The sequence below is a fragment of the Cynara cardunculus genome, assembly GCF_001531365.2.
Source record: "Cynara cardunculus var. scolymus isolate 2C chromosome LG 1, CcrdV1, whole genome shotgun sequence".
Classification (NCBI taxonomy): Eukaryota; Viridiplantae; Streptophyta; class Magnoliopsida; order Asterales; family Asteraceae; genus Cynara; species Cynara cardunculus.
The window spans coordinates 40,001,877-40,021,299 of record NC_037528.1 but is presented as its reverse complement, the minus strand read 5'-3'; the positions used below and the strand labels follow the sequence as shown (position 1 = coordinate 40,021,299).

The window sequence follows — 19,423 nt, the reverse complement described above, 5'->3', positions numbered from 1 at the left end:
TTAATGTAAAGCATCACAATTTTAATATGGCTTCACAAACAAGTACAAAAGAGTTAAAAAGTCACATGTCTTACAATTCTCATATAAAAAAGCCATAAATGAAGCATGAACGAGTCACATTTTTAATAAGTTTTTATAAACAAGTATAAAAGTAACGTTAAGAGTCACATTTTTTTAATAAGTCTTCTATAAACCTCTTTAATGTAAAATACATGTTTCTTTCTCCCTATTTTTCTAAATACAGTTATCATTGTATTTTCGTGACTAGCAACACAAAGGAAAAAAGGATCTCCCCCTCTTTACGTTGGACGTGAAAATGGTTCAATTTGTTTGCATGGATATTGTGGAAACAACATGCCGATTTTTGCCGTCTGATTCAACATCCACTTCAAAGGTTCCGCTCACAATGGTAAAAATTTCAGTACACCCACTTTACTATGTTTCTTATGTCGCTGAAAGGTTACAATTTTGTTTTCTGTTATAGATGTGTACGCCTCAACAGTATAGATACTTAAATAGAACCAACTTTTCGAGCACCGGAATAAATGTCATCATTCTTGATGATTGCAACAACAAATCGACCAAACCAAGACTAACACAGGTCTAAATGTAACCCATGCATAATGCAGTTGATATATCTCCCAAGTCTAGATGTAGGTCAGGCATAAATGCAGTTGATATATGTCCTAGGTTCTTACCGAGCCTAGAGGCTAAACCAACAGCAACCGGGTTCAAGCGTGCTTTGGTCATTTTATGCAGGAGCATAAATTGAAACATTCTACAAAAGAAATTAAATCCTGAGCATCCAAAACCAAATCAAATTATAACAGTAAATCCCACATGGAGATGAGGTTTGGAAAGATAAGATATGTGCAGACCTTACCTTTGTATCAAAAAGGTAAAACAGTTGTTACCGTGATCCTCCTGAAGTGAATGTTAGTACTAATAAGAAAACTGATGATATATATCTAGTTTTCACTTCAAAGTTCCATATAGAACTCTTCTAGTGGCACATTATTCATCAATATTTAGTGGAAACATAGCCAAATCTGTCTTTAACATCACAAAGGTGCAGTTGATCCAATCCAAGGTACTTAAAGAAAACAAAGGGTCTGAGGTCCAACCCTGTGAATGGGTCACAAATCCTAGACTCTTCAAACCAGTCAACATTTAACCAAATAATAGTCTTTTAAAATGGGCACAAAGTCTTTCTGGTCATTTTTAGCATTTAACGGTTTTCGGCTGCTCTGCAGATTTCAGATATGTCATCCCATTTGCCAGATTCGTGTCCTAGAAACGTTTGCTTGGAGTCACTGCAAAAATCATCACCAAGAAGCGCACCAATTGGATCGCTCACCACAGACTGATCTTTGTTACGGTCTGCATTTGAAGTGGAACCAAACCAGTTAGAGCCCAGAAGAAAATCCGGCCTGGAATAGTTTAGGTGGTTCGCCTTCTCATCCTCTCTGTCAGATTGCTTAGCAATAGCTTCCTCTGCTTCATGCTTAACTACACACCACACAAAAACACAAAAGGAATTTCATCAAAAAGAATAAGAAAATACTTAAACCAATCACAATAATGTTCCAATTGATATTGAGATACTACCTCCTCAAAAATACAAATAGAAACACTTGGGTTTTTGTGTTCCAATAAGCCGTTCAACTTCCAAAAATAAACGGATTATGAACCGACTTTAAGCAAAACCTGATAACTACCTACCTTAAACCTTAATGGTGCATTTGGCACGCAGACTGGACTGAAACAATGTGGAAGGTTTTGGTGTTTTAATTTGACATGGGTAGTTTAGTAATTTATCAAATTTGTCTCATCTCCCAGATTTTTGTTCCACTCAGGTCCTGTCCTCTTCCAGTCTATTGTCCAAGTTTTTTTACTGTCAAATGTCGCGTAAGAGAAAATTTGGATGTCGAATTTGTATATAACAAAATCATATATACTGATTTTTTTATGTAAGAAGAGCTATAGTATGCATGAAAAGGTAGTTGTCACCTGAAATGATCTCAACTGACTGATGTTCGTCGAGAGAGCTTCCACTAAGATGAGGAGTATATTCGCTGAACACAGATGCAGCAGAATGACCCAAAGGTGACATGGGGTCGCCATAGGCTTCCCAGTCATCGTCCCCTTGCAAATTCTGAGACGAACTGTCAGTAATGTCACGAGGCACAACTGAAGCATTTGAATTGTTGTTACTCTTTGACATTTTCATGGTTTGTGATTCGTAGAGCACTGCTTCTAACAGGCCGCTGTTCCTAGGTGACGGAGAATCTGACTTTGTTTGACCAATCAATGTTGATTGGATTAAAGTGTCAACAGATTCAAGGGAAGGCAGCGGAGAAGAAGGTGCACCACAGCTACCCATTTGGGTAGAATATTGGAGTGAAGGGAGCTCCAGCTTCGTTGCCCATGAAATGGGCTCAGAAGAAGAAGTGTTGCCATTTAAAAAGGCATGGCTGCCAGAAAAAAAGCAGGATGACGATGATGGGATGTCCCCATTGAGGTTTTGATTATATGAAGAGGAAATCTCAAATGATTGTGCAAGTTTGTCATCTTGATAAAGATTGACATTTGGGAAAAAATCATTAAGATCTCCACCGTCACAGACAGGATATGTATCGGATCTTCTGATACGTTTGGGAGCATGTGCCATCGGGAATAGAAAACTATTATTACATGAAGATCCAATCCCTTGTGGAAGCAGGCTACCTCCTGGGATATCAAGAAAATTGCCACCAGGTATATCAAGAAAGCTTGGCGGATACAACTCGTGACTTAATTCCAAATTCTTGAACTCCACAGCTGGGATTTGAAAGTTATTCGTCGGCAAGATTTCAGCATGTGATGTGTCCCCATTTGTGAACGTGACCATGTTCTGGCTTTGCGTATTATCATTTAGTGTTTGCAAGCATATATCAGGAGGATAAATCGGTAAGCCAGCACGCTGTCTTCTTTTGGTTCTTGTGTTCCAAAAATTCTTGATTTCATTATCTGTACGTCCAGGTAACTGAAAAGAAAAGGGAATAACCATTTCAGTAAACAAAAATTCATAAAGAAAGCCATATAAGTTTGTGGCCGAGCTAGTTCAACTACAAACATACAAGAAATGACAGTCCCTTCAGACTACACAAGTGGCAGGTTTCCATGAACACTGCTAGATATCTATATTGCTTTTAGTTCCAATTCTAGCCTAGTGAGGAGGACCTCAATCTGATTCACTGTTAGATATCTATATTGTTTTATAAGCAATCATGTCAAAATATCTTGCTCTATTAGGAATAGGATCAATTTATCCTCATTGTCTCATTCCATTCTTCCCGGCCAGAATAGTCCATTTTGGGGAGGGAGGATTTGATCCATTCCCACTTTGATGAGCTCCTTATTCTGAGGCTGTTCTTTATCAAGAAAAGATAGCTAAAGGCTCCACCATGTATTGGCCCCATAAAAGTAGTGTCATAATCTTTTGTTTATCAACAAAATCACTGAAGTTTTTAATAGCTGGATTACTTTTGTTTCTCCGTAAGGTGATTTTCTTTATGTGAAACCAACGGTTAAAAAGGCACCAAGTCAGTTACTGATTCAGCACATTAATCCCATCAAGTTTGGGGGTATACCGTTCCATACCATAAAGTATCTCATCTATCACATGCTCTCAACGATAAATGGTACAATTCCCTATCTTCTCTTCTTTCTGAACGTCCTTTTCAGGTTTTAATCCTAAAGTTTATGCGCATTTTCAGGTGCATGACCTTGGTCCCGAGCTTATGGATAACCTGAAGTTCAGTTAAGCAGTTTCTCCTTGTGCTGCTCGCCAATCCATCTACAGGTTCCACTTGGCCAAAAGGAACATACCAACACAGATCCTCTCCAATGATACTAGAGAATATAAAAAGAATTTAATAAATACAAGCTACTTGTGGCATAAAAATAAAAATTATCACCAGAATAGTTTTTCCTTGAGGAACACACATCTGTACCAAGACAAAAGAGAAATAGTATTTGTAACTTGAGTTAGAGTGAAGATGGTTATGGAACTTTAAATAATCTTTCATTCATAGATAAGAGAAAGAAAATACCGAAAAAATMTTTTTTAAGTAGGAAGAAGAGTTCCTCGAGGCATTAAACAAAATCTTTTTATTTTTCACCACATATTCCAGTTTAGACAAAAGATGCGAACGGGAAAGGATATGCGGGGATGGTTTTATCTTGGCGTGTTAAATAGGTAGTTCAGTTCAGTTGCTTCAATTATATTTATATTTTTCTTGGATATAAATATAAATATAGTTGTATCTTGGATAATGGTTGTTTGGTCAATAGCATAACACTAAATTCTACCAACTTACTAGAACATTTGCATTACATCATTGTCTCTCCAACGAGACTTCTAGACATCCTAACCTTAATCCACCTACTTTTATCTATCCTCAACTAACCCCTTGGTTGGTATTTGGTCTATTGGTTGATCATCATGGGGTGGTAATAAAAAAATGACGCAGTAGTTCTACCTTGGAAATGGATATGAAGGTAGAATCATTTGCTATTAAATCATAGATTGGAGCGAGTTACACCTCATTATCCTATCACACAACCAACTCAGAATTTGTCGATAGTGATACTCTGTGGGTGCCATGGAACGAGATATGTGATAATATGTTGGATTCCAAAAGCTCTTTGGCATCATTAATTAGCATGTCCAGTCTCCTCCAGGCATTGCTCCCAATGCAATCAATCTCTTACATAAACACTACACACTTGAAGAAGCTAGTTAATGAGCTCAAGCATTTGCACGTCTTGAGACAGCATTCAAGAAAACTTCCGTTTGACCTTTCACTGCGTGCTAATCGTCTCAAATCTGGTAGAGGTGGTGGTAAAGGACTCAATGGCATGATAAATTGGTCTTGTAGGGCACAGACAGACGATCCAGATATAGTAACCAAGCATTGTTATTGTCACTCACAAGATCCATATTGCTTCTATGTCATATTTTAGTTCAATGAAAAAGATGGTTTCTTGAATTGCCCCTAGTGCTTCTACAGCACTGTCAAGTCATAACCCTTATTTCCTGAATTATAGATTCTAATGCTTCCAATTACATTATAGGAAATACAGATGGTTGCCGGTCTATTGATGTATTCCTCTCCCGACCTCCCAGATAAATCTAGCCAAAGGTATTGATATCCGTATATCAGCCAATTCTTACTCTGAAATCTTTCGGATGACTATTTGATATTCTTCTGTTAAAAAGATGGCAAGAGATTAGATTGGTGTTCTATGTAAGCAATGTAATCATTACAGATGACGATTGCTGCTCTCATCCAAAGTCTCAAGTGTTTATCAGGCATCGAAGTAGTCAAATCTCAAAAAGGTATATTTCTTTGTCAAATGAAGTATGTCCTTGACATCATTGCTAAGATTAGAATGCTTGATCGATGGCTCAAATTCCAAGCTTCATCCAAACAATTGAGAGTCTGTAGAATATATGGGTAAACTGAACTAACATCGCATTCTTGTTGAGTATGGTCAGCCACTTCATATCTTCCCCTCATACGAGTCATTAGGATTCAAATTCTAAGATACCTCAAGGGAACTCTCAAGAAGGGGCTTCTATGCTCTAATCATGAGAACACCTATCACATAGTTAGATACAAGATACAGATAATGCAGGATGTGTTCATAATGTGCATTCTACTACAGGGTAATCTATCTTCTTCAGTGGAAATATAACATGGGAGAAAGAAGCATAACAAAGATATGGTCTGACTATCTAGTGCTGAAATGAAGTAATGAATCATGTCCAGACTTCTTTGATAAGGATGTCATGTTTTAGGATCGATGTGAAGATCATATTTGGCATAGTGTGAGAATAATAAGACTAATTATATCATTTTATAAACAAGTTCTATTTCTTATTTTTCTTATTTCAGCTCACACCTGCCATTCTAGCCTATTTACACAATAGCTATCTAATGGTGAGATATACTTCATGGTAACACCATTAAACATGACTAGCAATCACATTTATTTCTACCACTTGTTATCAACTTTGATTGAAAGAACTATTCAAGTCATGGACACTTTTTCCTTGGTGTCTTGCACATTAGGCCATTGTCATCTCCATCTTACAAACCAAGTATTTATATTTTATTGATTAATTTCCTTCTACGGGCAAACTAAAATAATTATTTTCAACATTATTTGCAGCCAAGCTTCCGATCTTGACCTTGTTTCTTTAGAGCAACTATAAGTAACTTTAAGGGGAACGGAAGCATCATGACACAGGAGTTGTAAGATCTATCAAGGATGAGAACAAGCACGTTTTAGTGAAGAATGAGGACATTAAGGGGAGATGGTCTAGTTATTTTCACAGGTTATTCAACAGGGAAGGGAGAGGATCAATGAGGGAGTAGGAAGACAACAATGATTACAGAATTATTGTTATTGTTGGCATATTAGCAAGGAGGTGAAGAGGGCACTAAGGAAGATGGGGAAGGAGAAGGTTGTTGGCCTTGACCAGATCCAAATTGAGGAGCGGGTGAATGGCAATGGCTAGGGAAGAAGGGGATGCAATGGCTAACAAATTTTTATAGCGTCTTCTCAAAACTGCTAAGATGCTGGAAGAGTGGAGGCTTAGTGTGGTGGTGCTGCCATTTAAGAACGAAGGTGACACACAGAGTTGTGGTAACTTTAGCAGTAAAAAACTACTTAGCCATGACAAACTGTAGAAGAGAGTGATTAAGGTCATATTGGGTCACGAAACGGAGGTGACTATAACCAACTTGGCTTCATGTTCGGAGGGGTCAACAATCAAGGCAATCCACATACTCAGACGCCTTATGGAGAAAAATGTAGATAGCATAGCAAGGATCTACATGTGGTGTTCGTATGGAAAAAGCCTATCATAACGTACCTAGCTGCTTGATTTGGAGGAACCTAGAGATCGGGGTAAAATGGAAGTACGTCAGAGCAAACAGGATATGTAGATGAGAACAGACTTGTATCAGGTCTAGTGGGCGAGACGAAGTATTTCCCAGTGGAGATAGGGTTGCACCAAGGATCAATACTAAGCCCATTCCTATTTGCGGTAATTTTGGATGAGATTTCCCATGAAATTTAGAGTGTTCCATGGTGTATGTTATTTGCATATGACATTGCATTTGTAGCGGAGACAAAAGGAGAGGAGAATGATAATTTGGAATTGGAGAACGACATTGGAATTTCAAGGTTTACATGAGTAACTCTAAGATCGAATACCTATGGTGCAATTTCAGCAAGGAGCACAACGAGGAAGAAGTTATGCTCTTACAGCGGTCAAAATATGAAATCCCGGTCAGAATCGTGATTTAAAAATAGTGGGTATCACGATGGTACAGCGGTCCAAGAATAGCGATGCATATAATAATTAGAATTATATATACGCATATATAATTCAACATATTATTTGTATTCAATAAAAAGTATATAGGAATATGACGTCCAGTCCAAATAAAATAATTGAACAATGTGAATACTTCTATTCAAAGCCTGGAGGTCAAAGTGATGGTGTCCAAATTCATTTAAAAAAGATAATGGTGTCCAAGTCCAAAAAATAAGAAAAATGAAGCCTTGTATGGTTGGACTAAAATAAAATCCGTTGCAGGTCCAAAACAGAAGCCACAAAATTTCCTTTTTAACATCAAAACCGCCTATATGCAAATCGCGATTATGGGGCCACTCTTTTTAATTCAAAATGTGGTCATTAAGCTGTCAATAGCACCGCTAGTCGCGAGACCGCTATTCCAGACCACCATTTGCCAAACTCTATTTGTCCCTTGACCGCGGACCAATGATAGAACCGATATTGCACCGCTATAGCGGCACAATTAACAGCATAGGGAAGAAGTAGAAGTCAAGATCACGGCGCAAAGAGTACCCCGAAAAGACAGTTTCATGTAGGTAGGTTTTATGATTCAAAAGGAGGGGGCGGGCGAGGATGACATTACCCACAACATAAAAGCAGGGTGGTTAAAGTGGAGAGTTTTGAACCGGAGTGCTATAATACAAGAAGGTCATATTAAAATGGAAGACAAATTCTACAAGGTGACCATCAGACCAACTATGGCGTACGAGTCTAAGTGTGTCTTTAGTTGAAAGAGGCAAATGAGAGAAGGTTCGAATTAGCATAAATGAGGACGCTGCAATGGACCTATAGTCAAACCATGTTGGACAGGATAAAAGACGATATCTTCCGGGCTAAGCTAGGAATTGCGCCCGTCATGGATAAAATGAGGGAAGGGAGATTGTGGTGGTTTGGACACGTTCACAAGAGAGATATTTCGGCACTAGGGAAGAGGGTAGAGAGTGTAAAGGCAATAAGGTGGGGAGAGGCAGAACAAAGAGGATGTTGTATGAGCAATTGAGGCTAAACATGAAGGTCTTAAACCTTTCCGAGGTCATGACCTCTAATAGAAATACTCAGTTTTAAAAAGAGGAAACGGGCTTCGAGGCCTTTTCCCTTGACGAAGCAACGCACAAGCCTCGAGGCGGTCCGAGGCGTAAGCCTCAAGGCGGAAAGTAAAATAAAATGTATTAACTCATATCTAATCATAGTATTAGAATCTAAAAATATATTAATAGACACGATCAAACCCAAACGAACAAAATGTTGAATTGAATCGTGCTTCAATGTAGTAGTCCAACTAAGCCAACCAGGCACAGCAGTTGCCTGGACATCTAGGGGTAAAGCACTGTTCCGGTGCGGGCCGCTAGAGCAAAAAGGATTCGTGTATATATTTTATAGAAAAGTGTGTCATCATGCTCCTTATGCCTTGGGCGACGGAACAAAGGATCGGATTTCCCGCAAGGGTTAGCTAACTCCAAAAACCCATCCTTAAGCCCAATACTGCAGAGGTAATTAAATGAAGTACTCTGGAAGCTGTAATTAATATTAGAATATTTTATTTTTATTTTTTTATAAAATACATTATATATATACAAACTAAGACAAACAAATAGGATGAACTATGGACACAAATTGTAATTATAATTATAAATTAACCACCATAATATTGTAAATAAATTATATTTCCTTACTTAAGTCTCTCTATACATATTTATATTTTATATAAATTGTACAGGACAAAATATACATACATATACTAGAAACGTAATATATGTATATATATGTAATTTATACAAACCAGAAATAGAATATAAACATAAATGTCTCTGTGTGTACTATATACCAACAAAGAAAATATATAATACTTGTAGCAGGTACAAGTTTCTAGTGCAGGAAGTACAAGTTGTCACTGCAGCAAGGAGGGTTTAAAGATTAAGAAGTAAAGTCGTGACGGACGTTTTAAAGATAAGAATCCACCGAAAATATGTTATAATTATAGGGTCTGACATTACTTCTGTATTTTAATCCTGACACACCCACTAACCCATGCTCAATCACATCCAGATGCACATCATATAAAGAGAGGCTTACGCTACGCCTCAGCATCGCTCACCGCCTTACCAACCGCCTCACACATTCAAGGCGTACGCTTCATACAAGTATCGAGAGGCGACGTCTCAGGTTCATTTTTTTGACCGCCTCACCTCAATCGATTTTGAAAACCACGGAAATACTTAGAGAAAACGAATTGGGGTAGCAGATTATATGCCTTGGGTCAAATTAGTTATGGTCGATGGGGATGGGGGTCGCCTAGTACATAAGAGGATCCCTTGTACGTATCTTTTAATCTACTTGTATGCACTTCATTTTTGTCATAATTATTCTTGCTTTTTTTACCTTGTACACTCTTTTCTGCATATTTCACGCTTGTTTTGCTACTCAAAAAATTCCACAATCTCAAGATCCTTACAATCTTGTCTAAAACTCCTGAACCTTCAAATTAGTTTTTTGACTTCCTACAAAAAAAAGTGGCCTAAAAGTGCTTGGAGGTTTCATCATAGATTTAATTCCCATTGAACCCTTCAAAAATCAATTATAAACAAAGAACTTTGAAGGTGACCTGAATATTACCTTGATTTAACAGTTTTGTTTGATGGCCAGAACTCTAACAACACCAAAATATTCCAAATTGACATAGTCTTTTATCAAAACAAATGAGAAATTAAATTTCCAGCAACTTAGAAAATTAAACCTCATCTTTTTAAAATCATATGGTGTTTGTAAGCAAAAGGGTTGTCCCCAAAGTTCAACCAGAATATCATATCGCTCTTATCCCTTTCCCCCATGATCAACCACTGTGAACAGCCATGTTGCATCCTGCCGTAAACCTCTCCAGCATGCCCCACGCAAAGCCACCAGTTGATGTTCCGACATATTAACGACTATATCCCATTTAATTGTAAAATTTGGACGGGTTTTTTATATCAAATTAACATGTCAAACAGTGGTACTAAAGGATTGAGATTCAGTTATAATCTCCCTCAACCTCTTAGATATTTTATTGGACTCTCTTTTACAAGATTGACATATAATTGCAGATTTCCAAATTAGTATGTATCTTGACACTAAACTTTATATAGATGCCAAAGGCATGAATGATTTCCACTTGAAGCAAAGGGTCCTCATGTAGTGATATAATGAGATTGAGGAAAAATAATATTGTATTGAATTCAATTGTATCAAAACTGAATACATTGGAGGTTTATATAGATGATATACAACAATGGAAAGGAGTAATTACAGGAGCTATCTAAGGAGCTAAAGGAGGAACAATATTTGACAATAATGACCATTTAAGAGCATTAAATCAAATGATTGGACCAATTGTACTATTGGTCTTAATACACCCCCGCAAGATGGAGGATCCGTCGGATACTCCAATCTTGGAGCGAAGACGGACGAAGGAGCTGCGACTGAGAGGCTTTGTGAGTGCGTCCGCAAGTTGATCTGCTAAGTTGATATGAAGAACTTTTAATGAACCGTCCGCTACTTTTTCACGTACAAAATGATAATCCAAGGCAACATGTTTCATTCAAGAATGATATATTGGATTAGCGCAGAAGTATGTGGCACCCGTATTATCGCAGAATAGCGTAGGAGAGGATGAGTGTGTAACACCAAGGTCTGTAACTAAATGTTGGACCTAAGGGATTTCAGCCGCAACATTTGCTAAGGCTTTGTACTCCGCCTCTGTGGAAGATCGGGAGACAGATTTCTGACGTGTTGATCGCCATGAGATGATGTTTGAGCCTAAATAAATGATGTAAGCAGTGGTTGAGCGACCACTAGTGGAGACCCCTCCCCAATCCGAATCTGAGAATGCTTTGATGTCAAGTGAGGAACCACACTTAAGATATAGGCCATGATGAATTGTGCCTTTTAGGTAACGAATAACTCGTTTTAATGCCTGTCAGTGAAGATGGGACGGGGAGTACATGAACTGTGAAAGTCGATTCACAGCAAAAGAGACATCTGGTCTCGTGAACGCCAAATATTGCAAAGAGCCCACTAACTTCCGGTAAGGTGTATGATCAACACTTGGGGACCCGTCCATGGGGGTGAGAACAGTTGAAGAGTTGAGAGGAGTAGCAACCTCTTTTGCACCATCCATATTGAACTGGTTGAGAATATCTTGAATGTGACAATGTTGGGAGAGAAAAAGACCTTGTTGGGTAGGAATTACTTCAATACCAAGGAAGTGATGGAGGGGACCTAAATCTTTGATGGAGAAACGGTTGGCTAAAGAGAGTGAATTGGTTTAGAAAGTCGGTATTGTTGCCTGTGAGTACAATGTCATCGACATAGACCATAAAGAAGCACAAAATGTTGGCATGATTGTAGATAAATAGAGAAGCATCAGCCCTGGACTTCCTAAAACCACATGAAGAAAGGATGTGAGTTCCAAGTACCATGCTCTCGGTGCTTGCTTAGGTCCATAGAGACTTTCGAAGTTTGCATATGTGGTGTGGGAATTGGGGATGAATGAATCCGGGTGGTTGAGTCATGAAGACTTCTTCATGTAGAGTTCCATGAAGAAAGGCATTGTTCACGTCAAGTTGTCGTAAGGGCCAACTTTGAGAGAGAGCAATAGAGAGAATGACTCGAATGGTGACAGGTTTTGTTACTGGACTGAATGTGTCAAAATAATCCTTCCCATATTGTTGAAGGAATCCTTTGGCAACTAAACGAGCCTTGTATTTTGAAATAGTACCATGGGATTCCTTTTGACCCGAAATACCCATTTGCATCCAATTGGAGTGTAAGAACCTCGTGGAACTAATTCCCAAGTTCCGTTTTGCATGAGGGCATTGAACTCTTGATCCATGGCATGTCGCCACTTGGGATCTTTGAGAGCTTGAGTATGAGTGTTGGGTTCAATGGTGGAAGGAATGGGATGAAGGGTGGAGTTGATGAAAGAGAAATTGAAGTATTTTGGGTTTTTATTTCTGGTCCGTTTTGGCTGAGGTGAAGTGGGTGGATAGATGGAATTATCATCGTGAGAAGTGGAGATGGTTGGGGTGGAACACAAATTGGTGGGAGTTGAAACAAGAGTGGATAGTTGAGTTTACGATGTGGATGGTGAGGTATTTGGAGTAGAAGGCTGTGTAGGGTAAGGAGAAGCATCAGACATTGGTGAGGTGGGTCGAGAAGTAGGAGTTGGAGGCTGGGATGGTGATGTTGGACATGGTATTTCTTGTAGCAGGACAGGAGGTGTAGGGGTCGCATGAGATGATGATATGTTTGATGAATCTGTTGGTGATGAGGAGTTCGGTGCATTAGTGGTCAGTGGGCTTTTGAAGAAATCATCAGCATTGGGCAAGGTGAGTGAGGAGGAGGAATAGGAGGGAAAGTGAGATTCAATAAACTGAACATGACGAGAGTGATATTGGCGAAGGGTGGTAGGGTCAAAGCATATGTAAGCGGATTTGGAGGTGGAGTAACCTAGGAAAAGAGATGGGGTCGATCGCGGTTGTAGCTTGCAGTTGGTGTACAGCCTTAGCCAGGGATAGCAAAGACAACCAAAGGGTTTGAGTTTTGTGTAGTTTGGTGTTTGGTGGACGTTGGTTGTTGAGGATGGGTGTGGGAAGTCTGTTTATAAGATAGACAGCGGTTTGGAAGGCATGAGACCAAAAGGTGAGTGGCAATTTGACATAATGGGGAAGAGCAAGTCCCGTCTCAACCACATGCCGATGTCGTCGTTCGGCGACACCATTCTGTTCAGGAGTGAGAGGCGGGGTGGTGTAGTGAGAGATGCCATGAGCTTGTAGGAACGGCTTAAGGCCTTGGTATTCACCGCCATTGTCAGTGACGATTGACACAATTGGTATTTGGAAGAACTTCTCAACAAAAAGTTAGAATTGGGGAAATAGTGTGGCAACATCATATTTCCGTTTCATAGGGTAGAGCCAAACATATTTCGAGTAGTAATCTACAAAAATGACGTAATAAGCGAAATTGTTAATGGAAGTTTGAACAGGACCGCACACATCAGAATATATTAATTGAAGCAGTTTTGTGACAACGAATGAATTTGGACCAAAAGGTAGTTTGTGACTTTTATTGATTGAACAAGAGGAACAATGCATATAATCAGAGATTTGCTTAGCACTGAGACCTATGTTTGAGACAAGAGACTTGAATACTTTGATGGATGGATGACCTAATTTGTGGTGCCATCCAAGTGGAGAGACTTTGGTGGTGGCATTGAGTTGCAATGTGGATGGGAGGTTAGCATAATAGACATCTTCAAGGTTCTCCCCTCGCATTACACGCGTCCCCGTGCGAAGATCCTTCACAAAAAAATGAGAGGGAAAAAATTCAACAGAAACTCGATTAGTCTTGCACAGTTTAGCAACGGATATAAGGTTTCGATGTAGATGAGGAACACATAACACATTTGATAAAGATAAGGTTTTGAGTAGTGTGTCAATGTCTTTAAAGCCAACATGAGATATTTTCAAACCTTTACCATCACCAAGTATTATTTCATCAGGTCCCCCATATTCAGAGATGTTATGAAGTGTGGACTGATCAGAGGTGACATGATTTGAGGCGCCACTGTCAAATAACCAGGTTGGAGAAATAGGCGTTGATCCAGATGTTGTGACATTTGTTGTAGGAGTTGTTGAAGCGGGGTTACCGATGTTAATGTTGTTGTCTCTTAGAACTCTGGATAGTTTCCGACAGTCCCGAGTCTGATGCCCCGGAATATTACAAAATTGGCAGAAGCTGCTGGTGTGATTTTGTCGACCTCCATGAGGGTGAGGTGTTGTCCAAGATGAGGGAACTGTTCCTCTGTTGTTGCGTCCGCCACCTCTATGTGAACCAGAGGATTCAGATGGGTACCGATAGTGTTGTCGTCCTTGTTGGCGAGTGGTATAATTAGCAGTAGCTAAAATTGGTTCAGGGTTTGGTGTAGTTTCTTTGAGGGCTCTTTCAAAATCACTTAATTTGTCAAAGAGTTTCGGGTAAGATAGCGGATTTTCTCGAACCTTTATGGCAGCCACAATGGTGCTGTAGTCGTCACTTAATTGAGATAAGATGTGAACAAGCAGATCATCCACGGCTATAGGGCTTTGTGCGAGGGTGAGATCATCTGCAATCGAGCGCATATCTTGGAGATATTTAGAAATAGTGTGATTACCTTTGGGGTTTTTAACCATTTTGGATTTGAGTGAGATTATTCGGGAACGTGAAGCACTGGCAAAGCTTGAGTTTAACCGTTCCCAGGCATCTATGGCAGTAGTTGCAGACGAGATAAGGGGCTGAATTGATTCCGAGCAGCTTCCAAGGATTGGGCTGATGAGGATTTGGTCTTGTCGATACCAAGGTAGGTATTCTGGATTTGCCTTGTCGTCGATTAATTTCTTTGGCGGTTCACGGCTGCCATCGATGAACGCTTTGAGTTCTAACCCGATTAGGGTGGATTCCACTTGTTTTCGCCAAACAGGGAAATTGACAGAGGTGAGTTTAATGGGGAAGTGGGTAGCGGCAGTTAGTTGAATGGTTGGAGCCATTGATGGGTGCTTGAAGGTTATTTAGGGTTTCTGTGAGAGGGATCGAGAATTTCTCAGAGGAGCCTGTATGGCTTTGATACCATATAATGAGATTGAGGAAAAATAATATTGTATTGAATTCAATTGTATCAAAACTGAATACATGGAAGGTTTATATAGATGATATACAACAATGGAAAGGAGTAATTACAGGAGCTATCTAAGGAGCTAAAGGAGGAACAATATTTGACAATAATGACCATTTAAGAGCATTAAATCAAATGATTGGACCAATTGTGCTATTGGTCTTAATAGGTGATACAAGCACTACCATACCATGAGTGAACGAACAATAAACAACACACTTTTATCCAAACTAGTTGGATACTAAAGCTAAATTTAAAAATAGAACTATAAGTGATGAAACATAATAGAGAAAACAAAGAGGTTACCCATTCTGGAACACAAAAGGCATCCTTACAGTAACTCCCATCTAAAGCCAACTACTTTGGTATCCCACACTCATGCAAATCTCTCTTCATTACAAGTGTAAATCTTGATCAACCTCTACCTCTAATAGTGGCCTCCTCATGGTCATGGTACATGCCTCCTCTTCTAACTCTATGTATCTAGAGATCTACATTGTAGATGACCAAACCATTTGGGATTGTGTTTCCATACATTTACTCGGTTAGTTGCATTCATGAATTAACCAAGCTCACACTTCTTCGTCGATATTATAGTTTAGATCAGATTTCAGTGGAATTTCATAAAAGCATGTTTCTTATATATATTTCTTGCAACCCTTTCGTCTTGTTATAACCTCCATCCTTAGACAACATATATATAATATAATATAGGGTAGTGATATAGGAATGGCACTTTCACATGCAAAGGTCACATGTTGCAATCTCATCCCTTCTCTTATGCAAAAGAAAATTGAAATAACAAAAGCATCACAATCTGCTTCCTCGTAAGAGTATCATTATTTGATTGTAGCAATTGGAAAGTGGAACATTTAATTATTTTGCTTGTTCTATCTAGTGGATATTTCCCTATGTGTGTAGGTTTGGGGATCTCCTTGAAGAAATATACGTATTGAATCTCCTTTTGTTTATTACCTTCTTTTGTATATTGTAATATAGTAGGTCATAAGCATCTAAACAACTCCACTAAAAGTTGAAACAATTCAACAGTTTTCAAACAATAACCAAATATATCCCAAAAAAAATGGGATGTCATGAAGCATAGAAGAATGCATGTCTAGTTTGTGTGGAAGGGGTATTTAATTTTATAACTTAAAACACAAATACATGAATAGAAGTAATCAACCAAGTATGAGATGGATGTGATGTCTCAAGCTATAGGTTTGGAATATGAAACAAACCTTTAAGTTAACTCTTATTATTGTGATGCACCTTTATCAACAACAAACAATATGCACAACAGGTTTTGCAGATACAATTGTTTTTATGCTTGTAAGGTGAACTGTATGCAGAAAGTTTCAGCTCACAGATAATCTGTTTGCCATTAAATTTGACTGATCTTTATATAGTCAAACCAAATCAAGGGGAAGTTTTGAATGAAACACTACGTATGGACGGACATGCACGTGGGATAGTGCATACATTAAGCTCATGGCAGCGATCAGAATGTGTACAGCAGAAAGAAATTAAAGAAAATAGAAGCTCAGATGCCAATGTTGCCGGTTCCAAACTTATTTTTCTGATTCTCTTGAAACTTTTTCATCACAAGGGCAGAAGGAATGTGCTTAAAAGGATGTGTGTGCATGTATATAATAAACATAGATACATAGATACCCATCTTGTTAAACATGCCTTCCGCATTTGAGAATAAAATTCAAAGAGAAGCAGAGAACCCAATAAATAAGTTTGGCAGCAGCAACTCTGCATCTGAGCGTCTGTTTCCATTTTGATGGATTGCACTTGCCATGTGAAGAAGCGACTACAAGGGGAGACGAATTCAGGCTTGCCATATATATGTAGTGCTAGTAAGGCAATTAGACAATGTTAGCAAGATGTAGCACTAACTAGTTTATAGTAGAGCTTGTCATAAAGAAGCTAATGTATTACAAACACATACGTACATTAATACAAACATATATATATGGAACATTTAATCAACAAATAAATTGAAATTCCATCTTATGCAAATGCTTTTTGAAAGTATCATTGGCTCAATTTGTGGCATAGACCTACAACTAACCAAAACTTATGGAACAGGTAATGGGAGCTTGGTGTAGAAAAGGGAAAGTGTGATAAATCATATAGTTTGGGTAAGAAAAGGGAGCTTGGTATACTATACACACATGCACGCATATATTCATTTGTATGAATGTAAATTTACGATCACCAATATCAATTTTCATTCACAAAACCATTGTAAGTCACGTTTATTAAGCAACTACCTTAGTTATAGCGGGTCGTTGCAACAATTTGCAGACAAAATGCAATGTAAATGGCAAGCATAGTAGAATCATAAAAATCTTTAGGATGAGCACACACCTCAACAGCCATGCGTGCCCATTTGTTCCCCATCTTGGCATGGAGTTCAATGATTCGTCGCTCCTCCTCTGGTGTAAATGCACCTTTCTTAAGATCAGGTCTTAAATGATTTGCCCAACGTAAGCGACAACTTTTACCACAACGAGAAAGGCCAGAGTGCTTCTGAACGGCATTCCAGTTCCCCTCTCCATGCTTGTTCACATAATCCACCAAAATTGCATCTTCAGCAGATGTCCAAGGACCTTTCTTAAGTGTGCCATTTCCTATCATGTTTCTTTCAGTGCTGGCTTCATCAACTGTTGGCGAATTTATGCAATCCCTGGACATTATTCTGTCCTCGCTTTCACTTGTCATGTTGCTCATCTCCGTAACACACAAACGATTATCTATCAACAAAAGTAAACCAAGGGGAGTGGGAACAAACGTTATTCAAACATAGAACACTCTTTCTCAAACTAATGAACTGATGAAGCATCATGACTGCATAACAATAAAACTACATCAAATACTAGGAGTTAATGTATAGAAAATGGTTTCTCATGCCATATCGAAAATTCATATCAGATTTCAATATGAATCATAGACACCCAAAACAATATTTAAAGAGGGAGAAAAATCAAAAGACGTCCCAGACTCTTGAAGGCAAATAAATGAAATATAAACCCACAATTAACACAGAGAAAACTGAATAAAATTTATCAACTAAGAAATGAGCCTATCATATAAAAGCTCTTCAACCCCCATCCCCAAAAAAAGGGGAAGAAAATTTTGATAACAGAAACACCGATATTCGTGTTGGTAATATCCCAAACCACAGTGAATTTACCATATAACAATTAGACTAGTCTCATCAAACCTACATGTAAAATCTTGCCTCAGTCTCCATCATCCCTATGCGTCTTAATATGATAATAAAATGGAAGAATCTAGCATACTAAAGGTCAATTCTCACTCGCACACTTGTAGAATTATGTCAATAAAATTCAGAAATTTGAAGGAGCAGAAGCTTTTACCTCAACGAAGAACGCTTGTTTGCTTAAGAAATATCAATCCCTCGTCATTTGAGAAACAAAAAATAATAGAAAAACGCCGATAGAAACCGTAAATCAAATTCAATCTGAAAATCAAAAGAAGAAGACGCGATAACAACTAAAGCCAGAAACTTCGATGGAATTACGATGAATTCGCTATCAACCAAAATCTTCAATTCAAACACCTGATTGGTAAACTCAAATCGAGTAATAGCTAAAAAACCGTAAAAAGAATCTATATATCTCCTACTGGTAGACCCAGATGCAGATCTAGTTGAAATCAAAAGAAAACCAAATGGGACAATCGAAAAGGAAAAAATAAAATAAACAATAAGAACAAGACGAAGAACCAATGTGAAGTGAATGATTTCAGGAAAGGGATACAAGATGAATCGTTTATCAGACCTTAGCCGTGATCAGTAAAGAAAAAGACCCAGGATCCAATCATAGAATTTTTCAAGGATTACACTTATACATACACATATGTACAGATTTCATCAAAACTTGGATTCAGAGAGAGAGAGAGAGAGAGAGAAAAGCGTAAAGGGATGTGAGAACAAGCAATGTGGAAATGGAGAGAGAGACCCAGAGAGAGAGAGAGAGATGGCAAAGAAAGAGGAAAAATAGGAGATAGATGAGGATGGAGTACCAGCTTCGCTTACTCCCTCAGGTTACTTTTAGAGTTTTAAACCTTCTTTTATTACTACTTTGTTTATTAATGCTTTACTTTACATATTTCCCATTTTTGCTCCCTCAACTACTACTTTTTGTCATATTTCTCACTTTACTTTACACATACCTCATTTTTGTCCCTCAACTACTACCCTCTGTCAATTTTGGATATTAAAACTTTAAGTAAAATTGTCGTAGAAATTTAAACTATATTATAAAACATTTAGTAAAAAAACTCTTGAA

At 38.3% G+C, this 19,423-nt stretch overlaps 1 protein-coding gene across 1 annotated transcript; it reads right to left on the bottom strand.

Annotated features, from left to right (window-relative positions):
• Positions 1-950: 950 nt before the first annotated feature.
• LOC112508534 (transcription factor GAMYB-like) lies at positions 951-19,114 on the bottom strand. The gene is made up of 4 exons (XM_025113192.1): positions 18,491-19,114; positions 17,478-17,863; positions 2,011-3,025; positions 951-1,509 (listed from the first exon to the last, which is right to left on the bottom strand). The coding sequence occupies exons 2-4, from the start codon at positions 17,838-17,840 to the stop codon at positions 1,229-1,231; spliced, it is 1,659 nt and encodes a 552-aa protein (XP_024968960.1). The 5' UTR covers positions 17,841-17,863; positions 18,491-19,114; the 3' UTR covers positions 951-1,228.
• Positions 19,115-19,423: the final 309 nt, after the last annotated feature.